At 42.8% G+C, this 19,500-nt stretch overlaps 1 protein-coding gene across 2 annotated transcripts; it reads right to left on the reverse strand.

Annotated features, from left to right (window-relative positions):
• Positions 1-7,836: 7,836 nt before the first annotated feature.
• CDNF (cerebral dopamine neurotrophic factor) lies at positions 7,837-19,497 on the reverse strand. Of its 2 annotated transcripts, XM_077337995.1 has the most exons (5): positions 19,378-19,489; positions 18,534-18,742; positions 10,973-11,100; positions 10,665-10,806; positions 7,837-8,533 (listed from the first exon to the last, which is right to left on the reverse strand). In XM_077337995.1, the coding sequence occupies exons 2-5, from the start codon at positions 18,613-18,615 to the stop codon at positions 8,355-8,357; spliced, it is 531 nt and encodes a 176-aa protein (XP_077194110.1). In that variant the 5' UTR covers positions 18,616-18,742; positions 19,378-19,489; the 3' UTR covers positions 7,837-8,354. The 2 variants fall into 2 exon arrangements, with proteins under 2 accessions (XP_077194110.1, XP_077194109.1); XM_077337994.1 differs by lacking the exon at positions 18,534-18,742 and having other exon boundaries at positions 19,378-19,497.
• Positions 19,498-19,500: the final 3 nt, after the last annotated feature.

Genomic DNA, 19,500 nt, shown 5'->3' on the forward strand with positions numbered 1-19,500 from the left:
GAAATATTATAAGAATAACTATATCTTTATAAAATAAGGCTATATTGTTATTAAGATCAAATTTGTGATCCACTAAAAATTTATAGCCCATTTTTCATAAATGCTCCCAAATAAAACAGAGAGGCAGTATTGCTGACAAGGAGAAGCAGTGAGGCATGACAAGGGATCAAGCATTGGCTAATGGGTGCATGCATAACATGTGAGCTGTGCGCATATCTGAGCATGTAGATTTATGTAGACAAGCATGATCTTGTCAGATCTCAGAAGCTAAGCAGGACTGACCCTGACTATTATTTGGATGGGAGACCTCCATGGATTTGGATGCTAGTTCCAAGGTACACTAGGGGTCATGATGCGGAGGCAGGAAATGGCAAACCACCTCTGAACATCCCTTGCCTGATTGCCAGACAATTCTTGGATCTCCTGGCTACACTATACACAACATACGATAAACTATGGGCAAAGCCCGTTGCATTCAGAAATACAATGGGTGCTAGATTGGGGACCTGGAAAGGCTGCAGGCTAGAGGCCCCCAAGGCAGGGAACTCACGGGCAGGGGCAACTCTCACACAACAGGGATCTGGAGGCCTCAGAGGAAAGTGGAAGGAGGAGGGGGGGTTAGGGGTGGGGGACAGAAGGCGATTGGGTGGCTGCTGGACAGACAGGCAAGCCGGTTGCAGGAGGAGGCACTGAGTGGGTGTTTAACACGGAGTGGCACTTAAGCCATGAGACACGCTCCTCCTCCAAGGCCTTACCAGAAATATTAAGTGGAACAGATGCACACAAGGTCCAGCTGAGTTCTATCAGTATAAATGAGAAAAGAATCGAATTTGGAGCAGGTGAAGGAATCAGAGCTGGTCTAAGTGCTGTGGTTTTGAGTTCCAATGCTTTCCTTCCTAGGATTTATCCCTTGAAAATTCTTCTGAGTTGCAGAGGCAAAAATGTTTTTATGCATTTACAGCTCTCAGATTTCACAGCCTTGGAATGAGAATTTGTAATGGACCTCTCCTAATGCCAATCTCCTGCAGGCAGAGCAGTGGGGATTTCATTCACGCTGAATAGGTTGTATTTAATTTGATGATGAAAATGTTTTCAGAACGTGAATGTTTAAGCTTTGTTCTGCCTTGATAAAGGTCAGTTTTGGTGAAGAACAAAGTTTGTTTCTTCGTTGTAGTTCAGTGATGCATTTCTAATTTTTATATTGAACTGGTATTTTCAAAGTGTTATCAAGAAGAGTTGTCAGGTTCAAACTTTGAGGAGGCTTTTGCACCAAGTGCAACTTTTTCTTCATAGTGTTGTGAAAAGCCATTAGTGGTCTTTTTTTCTTTTGTGCAAATCTTAACAGAGTCTGAAGCATACAATTGCTTGGGCCTCCCTCAGGAACATTTATGTTGACGGACACAATAATGAGGTCTCCTGAAGCATCTCCTTCTTTAGTGAGGTAGAGGAAAGCCAGTATTAGTTCTTTGCTTTTAGGAAGAGAAGTTTGGAGAAAGGAGGGGTTAAAAAAAAGACAGCAGAAGAGGCTGTGGCTCAGTTGTAGAGTATCTGCTTGGCATACAAAAGGTACCATTTTCAATCACTGGCATCTCCAGTAAGGATCAGGTTATAGGTGATTTGAAAAACCTTACTTGAGACCGAGGAGAACTGCTACAAGTCTGTGTAGACAATACTGATTTTGATGGACCAATAATCTGATTCAGTATAAGGCAGCTTCATGTGTTCAAGGACAAACAAATTGGTGAGACCAGGATGTTCACAGGCAATACATTGTGGGTCACTGCTTTAAACAGATGAACATCAAACCCATGTACTAGGTATGGAAAACAGCTTCTGCCTGGGACTATGGGATGCTATTGCTAGACAAAATGGGCCACTGGTCTACCTCAGTGTGAGGCAGCTTCATATAATGGCAGTTTCTGATTTTCCCCAGAAGCACAGCAATACTTGAAATTGCCTTGTGGAAGGGAAAAATGCAATTTGCCCAGTTTTAGCATACATTTTTTTGTGGTGTGTGAAAGTGACTGTAATCGGCTATTGGAATTAGTTTACCATGAGGAAAAATAGAAATATATCTAAAATCTGTCTATGGGAATGGATAATTGACCTCCAATAAAGAGGCTATCTTGGCCATTAAATTGTATGTTATGGGGAAGTATATAAATAATATTTTGCTTGCTATAAAAATTGCTAATACTCCATAATATACCTAGTGGGTTTGAGATACTGCAGTTTACTATCATAGCAGATTAATTTAATGGAGGAAAGGCTATTAAAAAGTAACCTTATACTGCAGAGTCATAAAGGGGTATAAACAATAGACAAAACTATGTTCTTTCTAGCAAATGGCCCTGGTCTAGAGTTACACCAAAGAAATGAACAATGATGTGTTTTGCAGGATAAAGATATCCCACAAGGATTCATAAAGCAAAGTCCATCAAAGATTCCTCTGAAACATTTATCTTGGGATTATTCCAAAGGGTATAAACAATGGCCTGCTTTACAAAGAAGTATCTTAACTGCTACAACATTGATAGTCTAGGACAAATATGTGATGCACTAGAGCCCTAGAGGATCCTTGTTAATGCATATTATTTCTAATCAAAACATTTTCTGGAGAACAAGCCCCAAGGATTTCATGTAAAATGATTCAGTTTTTACAGGGGATTCAAGAAGACCAAGGTCTTAAAGTGAAAAGTGAAATATTTAAGTATTCCTTGGTTCCTGTACTTAAAATTAGAAATATGACTTTTTAAATTGAATTATTTTATTTAGAAAGTAGCCTGTGTAATAACAAAAGAGACACCAAATGCCCTTTTGCACCAGGAAGGCCATTCAATGTTGTTACAAATCAATTTTAGAATCTTACTATAATATTTCGGGTAAGGGCTTGGAGGAGGAGTGTGCCTCATGGCTTAAGTGCCACTCAGTGCTTAACTCATACTCAGGGCGGCTGTCCTACCCCTGATAGTTTATGCACTGGGAACTTCACTGCCCCAGCTCCCATTCAGTAGTACAAATCAGGAGCAGGTGAGGCACACTGGGCCAAATGCTTCCCCATGTGAGTGCAGAAAGAGGAGGGGCAACCTGCTATGACTAAAACTCCAGCATGTAGCCCAGTATGAAAACTCCAGTGCATAAACAGTCCCTAGTGCCTCTTCCTCCAACCGGCTTGCCTGTCTGTCCAGCAGCCAGCCAATCACCTTCCGTCCCCCACCCCTGACCACCCCCCTCCTTCCACTTCCCTCTGAAGCTCGGAGGCTGCAGATTCCTGACACGTGAGAGCTGCCCCTGCCAGTGAGTTCCATAACAGCTGCCTGCAGCCTTTCTGGGTCCTGGAGGGAAGGACTCTACAGAGTTCTTCCACCATCCCCCAATCTAGCACCCATTGTATTCCTGAATGCAATGTGCTTGGCCCCTAGTCTTACTATAATGCACAAATGACCAACTATAGGGAGTATCAATTACCACTAAAATACATGTCAAACATTTATCTCATATATATAACTCTGCATTTCATTTTTGTTTTTTTAATACTTTAAAGAGCCTGTTGCCTAAAATATATTGTATGCTAATTAGAATGTATGTCTTTATGATATTCAAAGTGCAAAGGGGGCTTTTCCCATATGCTCAACTTATACTTGTAATATTTTGGAGAGTCAGCCAACATATATAAGTATGATAAATAAATAAAAAAATAAAAATAATATATTGGAATCAGTTTGGGAAGGGTTGTTCTGCACACCTGCTGTTCTGTATTTTCACAGTTGTTGAGGCCATTTATTCTCTTCTGCACTGCTTTAACTAGGATATTCAAGGAAGGGTGCTGGCATCATTGATAGCATCATCAGTGGCCTCACAGCACCCCTCTTTCTGTTTTTGTATGCGTGCTTATTTTGATATATTGACAGGTGACTGAAATGATGTTCCCTGAATTCTCAGTTTCTTTAACAAATGAAAGTAAGTCTCTGTCCCCTCTCCTCAAAGAGACATAAGAAAAAAGGCACACCTCTTCAGGGAAGAAATGTAGAAACCTGCTTGAGCTATCAGAGCAGTCTATCAATATATTGATATTTTCGTGACTTTTGTAAAAAAAACCAGGGGAAGACAAAGGATGATGATGTCAGTTGAATCACTGAAAAGTGGGCTGGAGCTATGTGATAGTGGGCGGAAACAAGAAAACCAATAGAAACAAGAAAACCAATAGAAAAAGGTAACCAAAAGCCTCAATACCTCATGGCTAGCCTGGATCTTAATAAATGGATCATCAGCCAGCTCTCCCACTCTTCTGGCTGATGTGATGACCACCAGGAAGACAAGAATCATAAGCTACAGGAGCTCAATGGTTGTGAGGGAATGTCTGACAAGGACCACTGCGGCACTATAGGTGGTCATGAAAGAAACAAATTTAGCAGCCCTTCTAGAAAACATGTGGGTGAGAAAACAGCATCCTGCCCCGGATCTTGGAATAGTATGCCAATATAGTGGATGTGCACCTTAAGGGAGGAAACTGCCAACCCAGAGAGTTTGAGAGACAGCAGATATTCAACTATTAATGTGGTAGAGTAGTTTCCTGCCTGAACTCCCTATGTCCTGGCCCAGTTAGAAAAATGACCCCATTTACCCCTATAAGATTTCCTAGAGGAGGGTCGATAGGCATTAAGAACACAGTCTACTTGTTCTGAGAACCCAGCATCAGATTGTTCAGTAACCAAGCTGTCAATGTGAGTTTCTTCCCATTGTGAAGTCTACAACTAAAGGGAAGATTATGAAGGCTCCTGGAATAATGTCAGGAGGACCTGGACCCAGACTTGCTCATGCCAAAAAGCAGTGATTAGGATGTACCATGTGTGATTAGAATTCAGTTCTAGACTTTGGTCAACACCTTGTAAATTAGAGGAAATGGCAGAAAGGCATAGAATAGAATGCTCAGGAACACATCCCCTAGGGAGAGATGATCCATATCCACCCTGGAACAAAATGTCCCAGCTTTCACATTTGCATGGATAGAAAAGGGTCTATTTCAGGAAAGCCCCACAGTTGGAAAATTGGGAGAATATATTTCTCCCTAGTAACCCATTTGTGCTCTGACTGTCCCATTCTATTGAGAAGATCTGCTTTCATATTGGCAGTGCCTGCTCCATGTACTGCTTAGAACAGCCTTTCGACTGTGGAGTAATCCCCTGAATAATTTTGCAGACTTCACGGTAACCCTGAAGTGATGTCAGCTGGCCATGCCTCCAGAAGTGACATGTCACCCCTTGTCTCCCTCCCAGCCTACACAGAGTAAAAATGCCCTCTCCAACCAACCCCCCCAAAAAAGAGGACTCACTGGGCTGGAGAGCATTGTCATGCCCTGCCTGCCACTGTGACTGAAATGCTAGGCCACAGCAGCAGGCAGGCAGGAGCTAGACCCCCCCCCCAACCCCTGTAACAGCCCCATGGCCTTGGAATAACCCTGGTTGAGAATGGAAGTTTCATGTACTGGTAGGAGATGTTGTACTCGAAATGCAGGAATCTACAGTAACCAGGGTGGATTGAAATATGGAAACAAGCATCTTGAAGATCAAGCACACAAAAACAACAGTTTAACAAGATTTGTAAGACTAACTCCAACGATAACATCTTGAATCTTTGAACATTTAGAAAGAAATTTAGATCCCACAGGTCAATGTTGTTCTAATACCTCGATTTAATGCGAGCACTAAGAAAAAATACAAATAAAACCCTATAATGGGGTCCAACTGAGGAATTATCTGAACTCCCCCATTTGTATCAGGGCAGACAGCTCCTGCTCCAACTCAGGCAGAGTTATCCATTGCCTGGTCTGAGTGTTGGAGTGTGGCCACTGCCAAAACTCTTATCTATAACCTAGACTAATAATTGACAGAATCCATGCGTCATGAGTGACTTCCTGCCATTTGTCACTGAAAACTGCTAACCTAGGAGTTCCTTTACTTTCAATCTGTTCTCAGGAGGAAAGGCCATGGAATGTAGCCAAGCATGTTTCCTCAATAAGAGAGCAGAAGCCATAGCAGTGGGTGAGGTGTTAGTGAAATGTCTGCCTGCATTAATTTACTATTTGGAAAGGCCTGTTTGGTGTAGTGGTTAAGAGTGGTGGCTTCTAATCTGACAATCCGGGTTTGATTCCGCGCTCTCCCACATGCAACCAGCTGGGTGACCTTGGGCTCACCACAGCACTGGTAAAGCTGTTGCGATCGAGTAGTGATATCAGGGCTCTCTCAGCCTCACCCACCTCACAGGGTGTCTGTTGTGGGGAAAGGAAAGGGAAGTAAATTGTAAGCCGCTTTGAGACTCCTTCTGATAGAGAAAAGTGGCATATAAAAATAACCTTCTCCCCCTCCTCTTCACAGAGGACCAATTGGTTCCTTCTGCAGCATATCTAATACAGGGCAACACTCCAAGAAGAGACATTTCAATGAGTGTTCATAGCAGCAGAGAATATGTCCTCACAATTTGGCGACAAAAAGGGACTGAGGAAAAAGGTGGCTCTTCCCTGCACAGTATGTGACCATTAGGCGGGAAGATGGCTTCTAACAGGCTCTTCAGGAGAGGGGCTCCCCCTGGAGTGTTATCAGTATATTAGAATAGTCATAGAGCAATGTTTCTCAACTTTTTTACTGTTGAGAAACCCCTGAAACATTCTTCAGGCTTCAAGAAATCCCAGAAGTGGTCTGATTCTGCAGAATATGGTTGGGAAGTATAGCTGTGAACATGCTCACCCGGGCTCCCACCCCCTTCACGCTGCCTACAGGCCCATCATTGGCCATTTTGGGAAGGGGGGGGGAATCGATAAATATTTAACAAATTTAAAATATATATAAAAAATTAACCTCCACCCATTCAGGAAACCTTTCCCGGGCTGCCAAGAAACCCCAGGAGCTCATGAAACCTTGGTTGAGAAAGCCTGTCATAGGCCCATTATGCATGGAGGGGAAGGTCTACATTCGGGGCAGAATGGTGTAGCCTAAAATCATCGATAACACACGGCACTGGCTGCAACCGGCCTCAAATTCGATGCATGCTGCCGAAAAAGCTGCGTTAGCGAAACGCAGAAGAAAGCGGAGCTTCCAGGCGACCAGGGCGCAACCAGAAGTGGTGCTGGGGTCGCCGCATGCATAATAGGTTACTCTGGGTTTTGCCGCTGTTGCGTCCCGTCCCGTGCGTAAGCGGTTTGCTTCGCATCTTCCCTCTCCGCGTTTTCCGTGTGACCTGAAACCGGTTTCGTCGGCCGTGCATAATGGGCCTTAGAGAGGCTCCTGTGGCTGACCCAAAGTATGCCTGCACAGAAGACTGAAGATGAACTCCACTTTATCCTCAAACAGCCATTTAGAGATTGATAGAAAATGCCGTCACGGTAATCTCAAGAGCAAACAAACGGCACACAGCAGACTGAAATATAAAACAGGATGGGATCAGCCAAATGTCAGCATCTAATGAAAGAAATAATGTCAAAATAAAAAGACTTGTTCGGGCACTTAAATGCTCCAAATGAAGGTAAATGGGAAAGCCCTATCCCCTGAAAGAGACTTTGGTGTCTAGGCAGGCTCATACAGGAAGGACATAGTTCTGTATGTTTTGGGATTAAACCTAAAATCCTAAGCATGCCACCTTTGGCACCTTGGTGAGAAGAACAGATACAAAAGAACAGCAGCAGTCTGCAGCTTTGTGTAGGGCCAATTCCCCATCAAGAATAATTTCCTGCATGGCCAGTTGTGCACTTGTTATGGTGTATATGTATTGTGATTGCGTTGTGTAGTGGTGACTTTGTTGTACTCTTGAGCCTCCCACTGCGGGAAGGAAACTGGGAGGAAATTAGTGTGAATATAATTTTATTGGGGAGGTTAGAGGAGAGAATCCAGAGACAAGAAAACAAAAATGACTCAAAACAAAGCACCATGGGTCTGATTTGCAAAAATGGAGCTTGGGGGTCAGGACAGCCAGGCTGAGAAATTTGAAACCTTCCAGGAACAAGCTGAGCCAAACAGGGCAGGACTAGCAACAGCATTCCCAGTTCCACCGGCAGCCGGTTCAGTTGGATTCTGGTTACCGGTAAGCCTCACAGAACCATAGGCCATCAACAACTTCCTAGTAAATTTAAAGGCCACCATACCCCTAGAAATCATTGCTACTTTTCAGCATCCTATTAGCATTCCAAAGTATTCATCCACCTTAAAGTTTTGCACTAGCAATTTAATCTGCAATCGCCATGATCCATTTTCCTGGATAATCCAGTTGACGCTTGGTCACCCTACTGCATTTTGAACACACTACAGTGCCCAAATAAATCAATGCACTAAACTGGGCATGTGCTTTGTTTGATTCAGAAGCCATCAGAGGTCAGTTCGAGAAGTTGAAGCTGTGTGTTTTGGGGCCACCTCTTTAATCAAGTTCACCAAGTCTGTTTTCTCGATGCATGCTCGGCACACTTCTCCCCAGCTGTCCAGGATCTTCTTCAGCTCTGCCACTCTCATCTTTGAAAGGTCCACTGATGTTAAGTCAATATTTCTTTCTGTAAAAACAAATAGCCTGAGAAACATGATCTGCTGATTTAATTATTTTTGCTTTCCACCCCGAAACCCAATTTCCCAGGACTCATCCAAAAAGATGCCTTTCCCATCTGGTCTACTAAGGCATATGACACAGTTTCCTTTAGTAGCCAACCTGTATAAACTGACATATTGGTGACTGTCATCCTTCATCTAGTCTACAGCCTATCAATATGCAGATTCTGTTTAGATGTCATAACTAACAGCTTTAGATAGCTGAATCTTCAGCAAATATATCTACTTCTTTTTAAAGCCTAAGCCAGTGGCCATCGCTACATCCTATGGCTTCCACAATTTAATTATGCTATATGAAAAAATACTTCTCTTCTCTGCCCTAACTCCATAGTCTATCCATTTGGTTTATCCTGTGTTCTAATATTCTGGAAGAGAAAAAAAATTTCTTTCTGTTTTTTCCATCTCACGTATCATTTTATTGACTTCTGTCAGGTCCCATTTTGACCCACATGCTTCTGCCTTTCCACACAGAGTAGCTGCTGTATTTTGTACATTTTCCTTTTAAGGCAATAACCAGAACAATGCACAGTATTCTAAATGTGAATGTGCTGAAAGCTTAATCCTTAATCCTTGACATTGACTTGAGTAAACTGTGATAATACTGTAAAAGTTCTTTAGCAATCTAAAGTTTGTGGAACTTTCATTTATAAAATTTCATTCTGTAGACAGGTTAAATCCATGATGCAGCAGATGACATCTCAATTCCTGAATGGCTGAAGGCTCAAAGAAAATATAGCTTTTGAAAGGCCACCTGGGATTTCCTGTAAAATGCTAACAGATGAGAGTAGCTGGTTTTGAATAACGAAACCAAGTGGTGGTTGAAGAGTTGGACCTCACCCACACAGCTCTGAGGCAAATTGAGGCTCCAAATACCCAGTTTACATTTGATGGGCCAGAAGACAATTTACTTCCTGCATAAAAATTACTTACAGAAATGCCAGGAATGTTATGTAATCAATGGACTATACTAGAGCTGTTAATATAGAGTGCTTAGGCCTCACTTCGGAATGTTTAAAAACACCGACACCAGCGAATGATACCAAAATGCAGACATTTGGCAAAGAAAAGTGATCTTCATTTAGATTAGTTGTTTTGTTTTAAGCACCGGCTTAACCCAAGGGCATCCTGTACCATTTCTCATATATACAAGAGCTAATAATTTCAAGAATATGAAACCAGTTGTCCAGGTGAATCCTGTGGCAAAAAACAAGTGGCTACAATACTTTTACTGAATGGTGGAATGCAGAAGTCTATTTTAAAAGATTCATGAGTTACAAATAGCCAAGAGGTAAACTAAATGTGGTTTTCATGGCTGCCATGAGAACATGGCAGCCATTTTAAAGAATTTTTAAAAGGTTGTGAAGGCCCAATCCTGATCAAGCTTGCAGTGTGGCACTCTTGTCCTTGTCTTCAAAGGCCAAGACAGCTGTGGGAGGCCTGCTGCCCCAACAGCTGACCTGACACCTGAAATGGTGTCTGCAGACTCAGTGAGGACTGGGTCCTCATAGAATTTAGTCTGGCTCTAAAATACATGGGGGAGGGGGAAGCACGGCAAAAACACAGAATAGCTTAAAATGAGAATTTTGAGGAGAGAGAGAGAAACAACGGTTTGACATCCCACTCTTCACTATCTGAAGGAGTCTTGAAGCAGCTTACAATTGCTTTCCCTTCCTCTCCCCACAACAGACACCCTGTGAAGTAGGTGGGGCTGAGAGAGCTCTGACAGGACTGTTCTGTGAGAACAGTATTATCAGGACTGTGACTGGCCTAAGCTCACGCAGCTGACTGCATGTGGAGGAGCAGGAATCAAGCCCAGCTTGCCAGAGTAAACACCGCCGCTCTTAACAACTACACCAAGCTGGAAAACTGCAGTTGCTGCTCATGGGAAATGATCCATGAGAAGGACACCATCATACATAGAAATCACAAGTGGCAATCACTGCATGGCCATGTGCATATGCCCTAGTTGTGCTGTGATCATTATGCAAAGGCCAGCAGTGGGGCTCCTTCTTTAAAACAATGATCTCTGACTGTCACTGGATTGGCGTGCATGATTGATGGTTCTTCTATCCTGCATACCAAATTTGAGCTCACAGATCTGAAGGTCTATTTTCTTCAGCTTCTCACAGATTTTAGGCACGGGTATATGGGCGCTCATTGGGCGGCTGACTTCACTGATGATCTTGGTAGCAGCATCACTAGTTGCTCCGATGTAATAGCACTATGGAAAGAAAGGAAAGCCCTGTTGTCAGCACTAAGGTGGTGGTGGTGGTGGTGGCGGCGGGAAGGGTGAGAGAAGGCCATCCTATCACCACTCCTGCTTAAGCTCTGTCAATTGGAGGCATTTTTCTCAGATATTTCTAACAAAGAGAGAAAGGAAATCATACCAAGCGGTTTTCTTTCCCTTTTGCATCCGCACACCTTTTGACTAGTTCATTCTCTATAGAAGTCACAGAGAAATCAGAATGCTTTTCTTCTAAGAAACTGTAAAATCTGCCCAAAAAATCTTGACACACTGTAATGGGGAAAAAAAAGAAAACAATTAAAGCATGTACACAGAATGTATGACAAAAACTGTACAATCGAAAGTGGACTGCAGACAATATTCCATTTGTGTTCGGTTAATTTCAAAAGGGTAACATAAAGTAAAAGACTTTTTTTTGCGCTTTTTTGGTTAGTTTGTTTAAAAAGGAGCTATACTTTTTTTTTCAAGAGATGGAATGCCAGGTTTGCCATGTATTTTTCTAGAGAACTGTTAAATTCCTGCATCTCCAGATGTAGTTCATACCAATGAACATAAGAGATCTAGATTTTCCCTGCCCCCCCCCCCACCACTCAGCTCCATGAAATGCTGCACCTAGAGGCTACGGGACACTGAGGGATGATATGAGGAGGGACTGCAGTGGGATCACTGGAAATTGCTAATTTAATCTGGATCCAGTGCACACAAGAGTGTGTCCTCCTTTTCCTCTGGGATAGTGTAAATTCACCACCACAGCATGTGGATCATATACTCCTCTAATAGCCAACTGTCACCGATCTCAAGGCCTCTGGAACCAGTTGGAATTAAACATTTGCTATGGAGGAGGTAGGGAATGTTTACCCTTCAATACTTCAATTTGCATCCTAGTTTTGTGGTGGAAACAAAGCCTCCTGTGACACACCCACAAATGGATGTATAAGTTGCTGTCAGAAGAAACAAGGAATGTGCTAATTCTGTGTTGTGGGGAAAATGAGGGAGACATGGAACACAGAGCTCTCATCTGCTAAGGAGTATGAACAGAGGTACAAAATAAAGCTAGCTCTCTACCTCATACTGCTTCCTATTAGTTTTAAACAGATTATGAAAAAGCTAGACCCCATGTGAACAGCTGTGAAAATTTTGGGTCAAAGGAATAATTAAGAGATTCCTAGGCTCAGAAAAATTATGCATTCAAAGGTCATATGATACAGGGTGTCGACACTACCTGCACCACAGGCGCGTACTCTATAAGAGTATGCCATTTTAAAATAAGTTGCCCACCTAACCCACAATCAACTCATACAGTGGGATTAGAATACAGAATCTCAAATGAAGATAACAGTTTCTTGTCAACAGATATTACTTTTAATTTGTGCCACAATTGGGTATGAGTATTCCTCCCAGGTTTGCGAGGGAATACGACATGAAAATGGACTTCTTAACTAGCTTGCACATTTTATCCAGCTTTCTATTATTTCTGGCAGTTCTAATTAGCTTTTGCCAATTAGTGAGGCACCCTGTTTTGCTCATGTACCTTGTCTATAAGCTTTCCCCCCCAAAAAAAGTAACGCTTGTAGCATGCCCATGTTCCATAAGCGCCTGGTAGCAAATGTTTTTCAGATACGCTTAAGATTAAACCAGCTATTTTTTTGTGGGTTTCAGGGCCTTATCTGGATAGATTGGTTTAGAATACACAGGCAACAAGTGGGGGTAAATTTGCTCTAGTTTACTGCAGCTATCATGCACACAAGAGTCTAGAATAATTTCTCCCTTAAGAGCACAACATTCATCTAAAAGCATAAATTCTACACAAAGTAGAATTTTCAGAGCACTATTTTACTGCTTTCAATTTCTTTTGGTCTTCACAAATGGGCATTAGATCAGTATTCTGGTATTGGGCAAACTTGTTAATAAAAGTAAGGGCATATGATCACTTTTCCCCACTTCATGATAGCTTGCCAGATTAATCAACTCAGTGGAGATAACACAAAAGTCTATAACACTTGCCCCCAAATTGCTCAAACAGGTAAACGCTGCATGGTCTACTTTCTCCTTAAGACCATTTAAAATAATAAATTTTCTGCTGTATACGTGGCTACTAGTCTATCAGATACATTGATGTTATTATCCTCAGATACAACTGTTCTTCCATTAATGTTCCTATAAACACAAAATGAAATACTTCTAGAACAGTGCCAGTACATGCATTTAAATCACCCACAAAATTAAAAGATGCCCTAGAATATCTGTAGGTCAAATAATTTATGTAGTTATCAAACTGGTCCCAAAGAGTAACAGCTGACTTCTTCACTCACTGCAGAGACAAATAAACATTTATTAAGACCAATGTTAAGGAGCCTATATCAACAAGAACTACTAATGTCCAAGAGGATAAGTTAGGAAATCAGAAGCTTTAAAAACATGACAATTATATCAAACTAAGGAGATACCCTGAGGGTCTTCCCTTACCCCCCAGATTGAATAGCATCAAGTGAATAAGCCTGAAATCCAAAGAACAAGATTTTTTCTCGGACTCAGGTCTCCTGGAGAAACACAAAGTCATTTTGTGCTAATATTACTTTAATTTCCAGGGGAGCAGTTTACATTGCCATCCAGCAACGTTCCAGGAGCAGTTTCAAATATTGGCCCTTTAGTGCATTTGATGTTTTTTCCCAGTCATTGGCTAGCAATGATTTATTAGAAAGAATCGTTACAAGCTCTAGTTTGTCTAGTTACATGATGATTATCTAAGGTTTGAGTAGAAAAGAAGAATTCTGCTTAGCACCAAAATATAGGCCACATAATTCTGCTGAGCATCCATCTCGGAACCCCTAGATTCAGACAGAACATTTCTGGTAGGCTGGCAAATCTGCATTTCATCAAGAGGAACTAGAAACTCCTGTTTTGTTAGTGACTCGATATGGGCCTCCAGCACTATTGCCTGATTAATAGGCCATTGGGCTAATTAGAGGAGATAACTTCTACTTTAGGAAAAAAAGATTCTTTCCAAGGTTTAATTAGATGTGTTTGCTGGCCAAACGATAGCCCCAAATGATCCAATCAGGTTTGTTTCCATTGGATTGAAGTGAAATCTCGTTGAGGAAGGAGCAGTTGCTTGCTGAGGTGAAACAAGATTAGCGATCACAGGCTCTTCACTAGATTTTCTCCTTCCAATCTCTGCCCAGATAAAGTAGCCAAAGTCACCTGCATTGCAAATAATTACACAGAAAAACATGCTTGTCAATTCCCCTAACTTTACTTAAAGCAGAAGTCGTGAGCCGTCTGAGGAACTGAAACTGCATGCTATTCCTACTTGCACAGAAAGAAAGAAAAACTCATCCATCTGGTAAATGTGTCATGCTCCAAGAACCTGGCAGAAATGTACTGTGATCCATGACACAGGCGGGAGAACTCCAGAGAAGTGGAGAGAAGATTCAGTTAGGAAAAGTACTTGTCAGGGCCAGTTCCAGGTATATTGTTGCCCCAGGCATCACCTCTAGGGTCTGTGTCCAATTCAAATCCCTACAGCAAGGCCTAAAGGGTTTGGCTTGGGCCAGCATGCAAATGCCGAGGCTTTGGAATGGTTGCCAGTCACCTCCTGTATGAGTCTCTGTAATGCATCAATGCCCTCTTCATTGTGCTGCCCAAGCAGGGGCTTGGTTGGCTTGGATGGCGAACCAGCCTTAAGTAGTATCCATTGCAAATTTATGTGCTTAGTAATGCCAGAAACCTGTTACTACAGTCATGCATATAGTGATCTTGATCACTTTGACAATTACATGTCCAGCAACTGCATAAAATGTTGTAATCTGCAAAGGTCCTATTTCCTATAAAGGATTATTTTTGTATTGTTATGTAATTAAATGTGTTTATGTTCCCACATTGTGGAACATGGAGAAACTAGTTCAGAGGAGTATATGGGAATAACTAATATACTTCCTTGCAGTTCTCTTGGATTTTCCTCAGTAGTTGTTCCAACGTGGTCCTCACAACTCAGCTAGAAAACTGTGATTGGTTTTGAGTCATGCCAGAAACCAGTGTTGGGCAACAGTATTGAAGAGTTATTTTTACTAGGCTAACGAGATTTTTATTTTGAAGCACTGGAATTTTGAAAGCAGTGTGGCATTTTCCTTATTTTAATGGCTGTTTTTTTTTTTTTAGTTTGCATAACTTCTTTTCACGCTAATTGCATTAGTCCCGGCTTGGTTGGAACCCTTATAAAAGCAATTAAGTCCCACCTGCAGTGTCATCATCGTCTAATACCAAGCAGCTAAAATTGGATCTGCCTGGAATTATTTCCATTCATTAGCTTGCTGAACCCTAGAAAGAACCCTGTTAGATTCAAGTATGAAGAGTCTGTTTACTTTTTAATTTCACCCTACAAACCTGATCTATCAATCAGCTTAGAGTTTCCCATGTCACCCTATAGTAGTCACCCACACTGTCATAATTTTCATGAGGAGGGCCTGTGGCTCAGTGGCAGAGCCATCTACTTGACATGGAAAATGTTCCATTTGCATTCCCCAGTACCTTCAGCTAAAGAATGTGGCAGGAAGTAATGTGAAAGACCTTTGCCTGAGACCTTGGAGAGCTGCTGCCAGTTTGAATAGATAATACTGACTGTGACAGACCAAGGTCTGATTCAGTATAAGGCGGCTTCATGTGTGGATCTCCTTTGTCAGCCTCACAGCATGAACTCTAGCTGATGAGCATTTAAATGTGTTTGGAACACTTGATTTCGCCTCAACAGACCAACAACTTTGTGGATGTAAAGCACAGGTTTCCCCAGCATCATTTATCATTATAGAAATACATAACTTCACTGGTGCCAACACTGAAGGTGGAAATAAGTTTTGCCAGAAAACTGACTAAATTGTGTCACCTTGAACCAGAAGGAAAAACAGAATAACACCATTTGGATAAACAGAGTTTATACAAAATATGTCATATGGTGAGGTCTGAGGAAGTGTGCATGCACAGGAAAGCTCACGCCTTGAATAAATCTTAGTTGGTCTTAAAGATGCCATTGGACTCAAATTTTCTTGTGCTACTTCAGACCCACGGGGCTACCAGCTTGAATCTATCTATACAGTGATTCTGTGATACTCTTCTGCCATCTATGGGAGATAAGAGAGTACCTAAGTCAATAATAGATTCAAGTGGGTAGCCATATTGGTCTGAAGTAGTAATGTTAAGTCAATGTTAGCTGCATGCTACACGCATCTAATCTAGCCATAAATATTTATTTTATTTCAGACCCAATATTAAGAGTTTCACCTATGCACTTGTTCTATTATCTTAGTAAACCCAAGACACTGACTACAATCACAGCTAGTCAGACTCAAAGAATATAGTAGCATTTATTATTTATTTCTTTGGCAAAATTTTATGCCGTGTCTCCAGAAAACCTGAGGTGGCTTACAAAATAAAACATAATAAAAAGAAAACATTAAAAATTATTAATTTAGATTCAGCATTAAGACACAGCAAGCTTATTGAACAACTTACAATAGCAGCTTTCAGAATAAAAGCATATTAGAAATGGTGTTAAAAGACTTCCTAAATTAAAAGACTGGGTAGTAGAAACTGTGGCTAAGAAAAAGCAACAGAATTAACAATTGCTAGTTGTTATAAGTTGTAGATGTACTGAAACTGATTATTTTGTTTCTGCCATGTGGTGGCAGCAAGTGCTATCAAATCACAGCTGACTTATGGTGACCCCGTAGGGTTTTCAAGGCAAGAGATATTCAGAAATGGTTGTCATTCCCTGCCTCTGCATTGCACCCCTGGACTTCCCATTTAAATCCCAACCATTTCCAAACCTGCTTAGCTTCCGAGATCTGACAAGACCCAGGTAGTCTGGGCTATCTTGGTGTTTTTGCCATACAAGTAGTACGTGAACTCAACATTTACAAAACCACAAGAATGTCCCAAGACTTAGTAAGATGAGGCCTTTGTGCCTTCTCTAAAAGAGAAAATTTTAAAACTGGAGCTATATGAAAAAAGCTGAATGTTCAATAATGTCTCTCTCTCCCGTCAATTATATACAAACAGCAATATGCAAGGAGTACAAGAGATGAGGCTTGAGAAGAGGCAATCTCTTAACCATTCAATAGAGCCCTTTATAGAGAGATGCAGTGGTCCCTAGTTGTTTCAAGCCTTCCAAAGCATTCTTACTTTGATAGGCTATTAAAGGAGCCATGGGGGAGGGGGGGAGTTGTTTGACTGATCGGAGCCCAGCTTCCTAGGCCAGCAGGCAACATGTTCTCCCATTTAGGTCTTTGCTTCTGCAAGTGTTCTCCCAGTTCATCCACAGCCAAGTTGATAGCAAGACATTTTTATTGGGGGTGTGCGTGCAAGTGATTACGGTGGTGGTGAGCACATATTTATTTATTTACTTTATATTATGAATGGACCATGAAGTGGTACAAAGTCACTATGAGGGATCATTCTAAAAAAGTTATGTGACAATCCATTTTGTTTAAAACCAAATACTCCCTTTTTTATACCTGATGAACAGTGTCTTGTAAATGCATAAATATCCCCACACAATAATGCCCCACTTCTACTTTCCTGGGTTGTGTTGTGCCAAATAGGAACCCCCCACAAAAATGTATCACCATAAAAGTGTCTGTTTCTTCCTCTAAACATGAAATGAATCTTTGCTAACAGATCACAGAAGAATGTGCATTTTCTTGAATGGATGGCCCCTTTAATTCACAAAACCATTAACCTTTGAACTCCCCCACATCCAAATCCTTGCTCTGGTTTGGCTCCACATAACTTGCTCTAGGATGACTTAAAGACAGCTATAGGCATTCAGCCAGGATTGCAATATGGCTGCCAACCTCCAGGATGGGCCTGGAGCCCTAGAATTACAAATTATAACTTCCCCTGGAGAAAATGGCTACACCAGAGGATGGACTCCGTGGCATTCCCCCCCCCATTAATGTCACTCCAACTTCCCCAGGTGTCATCTCCCAAATCTCCAGGAATTTCCCAACATTAAGTTGTTAACCCTAGTGAGTATGTGCGCGCACACAGAGCCTGCCATGCAGGGGGTGGCTTTTTTGCTTCATGCAGGTGGAAAAAGAAGCTGAGGAGATTCTCCTCTAGGGATCCAGAGACTGACTCCCCACTCCACCGCTGAGCCCCGTTAAAAGAGAAGGCCAAACTGTTGCCAGCACCAGTTCATCATCACCGTTTTACAGTGATTTTAAAATGCCGTATTGCTCCAATACATTATGGGCTTGTGGTACAGAACTCCCCTTCCCTGCAAGTATTTTCAAGGGCCAGAATAATAGAATGGGCACTAATTCACACCGTAAAATGGTCCTGAGCTCACTTGTGAAAGGCAGAATGCAGACAGCTGCTGCTACCCACCCACTCTGATTCCAATGCTGCAGATCTGAGGATCCATAGGGAAAAGACTGGGTCACATGCTTCAAAGCATAGCAAGACCAACTGCTTTATGCAGGAAGCAAATGGCAAAGGTAAAGCTTGAGAGACAGGAAGAAAGAAGGGAAAAAATTCTCCCGCAAAGCCTGGGAGAAAGAAAGGAAGGGGTATCTCTCCTTCATTGCTAAAGGCCGGGTGAGAGGAAGGAAGGAGGTGCCCTCTCTCATTGGCATAAGACTTGACACAGAATTCCCACCAACCCCTAGTGCTGATTGGCAGGGCACAATGATTGCTGTGTTCCCACCCACCTGTCCACATTCTTTTAACTGAGTAATGAACAGACCCCTGAAACAAGCTGCCTGTTTCAGCCTCTACTGAATCAGGTTCCATCTATTCCCCTTCCAGGACAGAGTAAACAGATGAACTCTTCTCTTGCAGAGGATGATCCTTATTGATGTGAAGGGCTAGTCTGGCCCTGTGTGGATTTTGTGGAGGTCCAATCAATTCCAGACCTAGGCTTTAAAAGAATAAAAGAATATAGAAGGGCTGACCTCTGCCTTAATCCTCCCCCCTGATCCAAACCCCTGAGAACCCAAAGTCGTTTAGAACAGGATGAGGGCTCCTGCAGCCTGCCTCCTAGAGCGGCCCACCCCCACGCTTCCAGGGCACAGGAGCCAAGGCTGACGGAGAGATTCTCCCAGCACTGGCACTCTCCTCAAATCAGTCTTGGAAAGTCACTCATGACAGGGACCTTCAGTGCCGCCAGTGGCGGCGAGTTCCACAATTTCACCACGTGCCGAGTCCAAAAGTATTTTCAGCCCTGTCCCCTTGGCTCGCTTCCCCGCAGAGGGAGAGAAATCCCCGTCCACTTTCTCCCCGTGGCTTTTCGCACATCATCGTCCAAGCCTTGCTGCAGCCTTTGCACAGGGAAACCCAGCTGGGCGGGGGGCAACAGGGGACGGGGGGTCACATGCAGGCAGGCACCCTCCCCCCTTGCGGGCACGTAGAGCTCCGGCTGGGGCTCGAGGAAGGCTCACGCGGGACCGCGACGCCCCGCCAGGCCCCTATTAATAACACGCGCCTGCCTATTAATAGCCGCAGAGGCGGCCCCGCGAGCAGCAGCAGGTGCAGGGATGCAAACGGGCCCCTCACCTTCGCACGGAGCTTCCGCGCCCCTGGCCCACCGGAGGGAGCAGGCAGCCAGCGCCAAGGCCACCCACCCCCAGCGCCAAACGGGCACCATAGCGCCGCGCCCAGACCTCCACAGGGACCCCC

Source organism: Paroedura picta, chromosome 5, assembly GCF_049243985.1.
Source record: "Paroedura picta isolate Pp20150507F chromosome 5, Ppicta_v3.0, whole genome shotgun sequence".
NCBI lineage: Eukaryota > Metazoa > Chordata > Lepidosauria > Squamata > Gekkonidae > Paroedura > Paroedura picta.

Excerpts from the sequence above, each read along its gene's own strand:
- CDNF (XM_077337994.1), bottom strand. The coding sequence starts at position 19,468 with ATGGTGCCCGTTTGGCGCTGGGGGTGGGTGGCCTTGGCGCTGGCTGCC. Across the intron at positions 11,101-19,377 it reads CGCGGAAGCTCCGTGCGAAG|TGTGTCAAGATTTTTTGGGC; the intron begins GTGAGGGGCCCG and ends TCCCCATTACAG. Across the intron at positions 10,807-10,972 it reads AAGGGAAAGAAAACCGCTTG|TGCTATTACATCGGAGCAAC; the intron begins GTATGATTTCCT and ends TTCTTTCCATAG.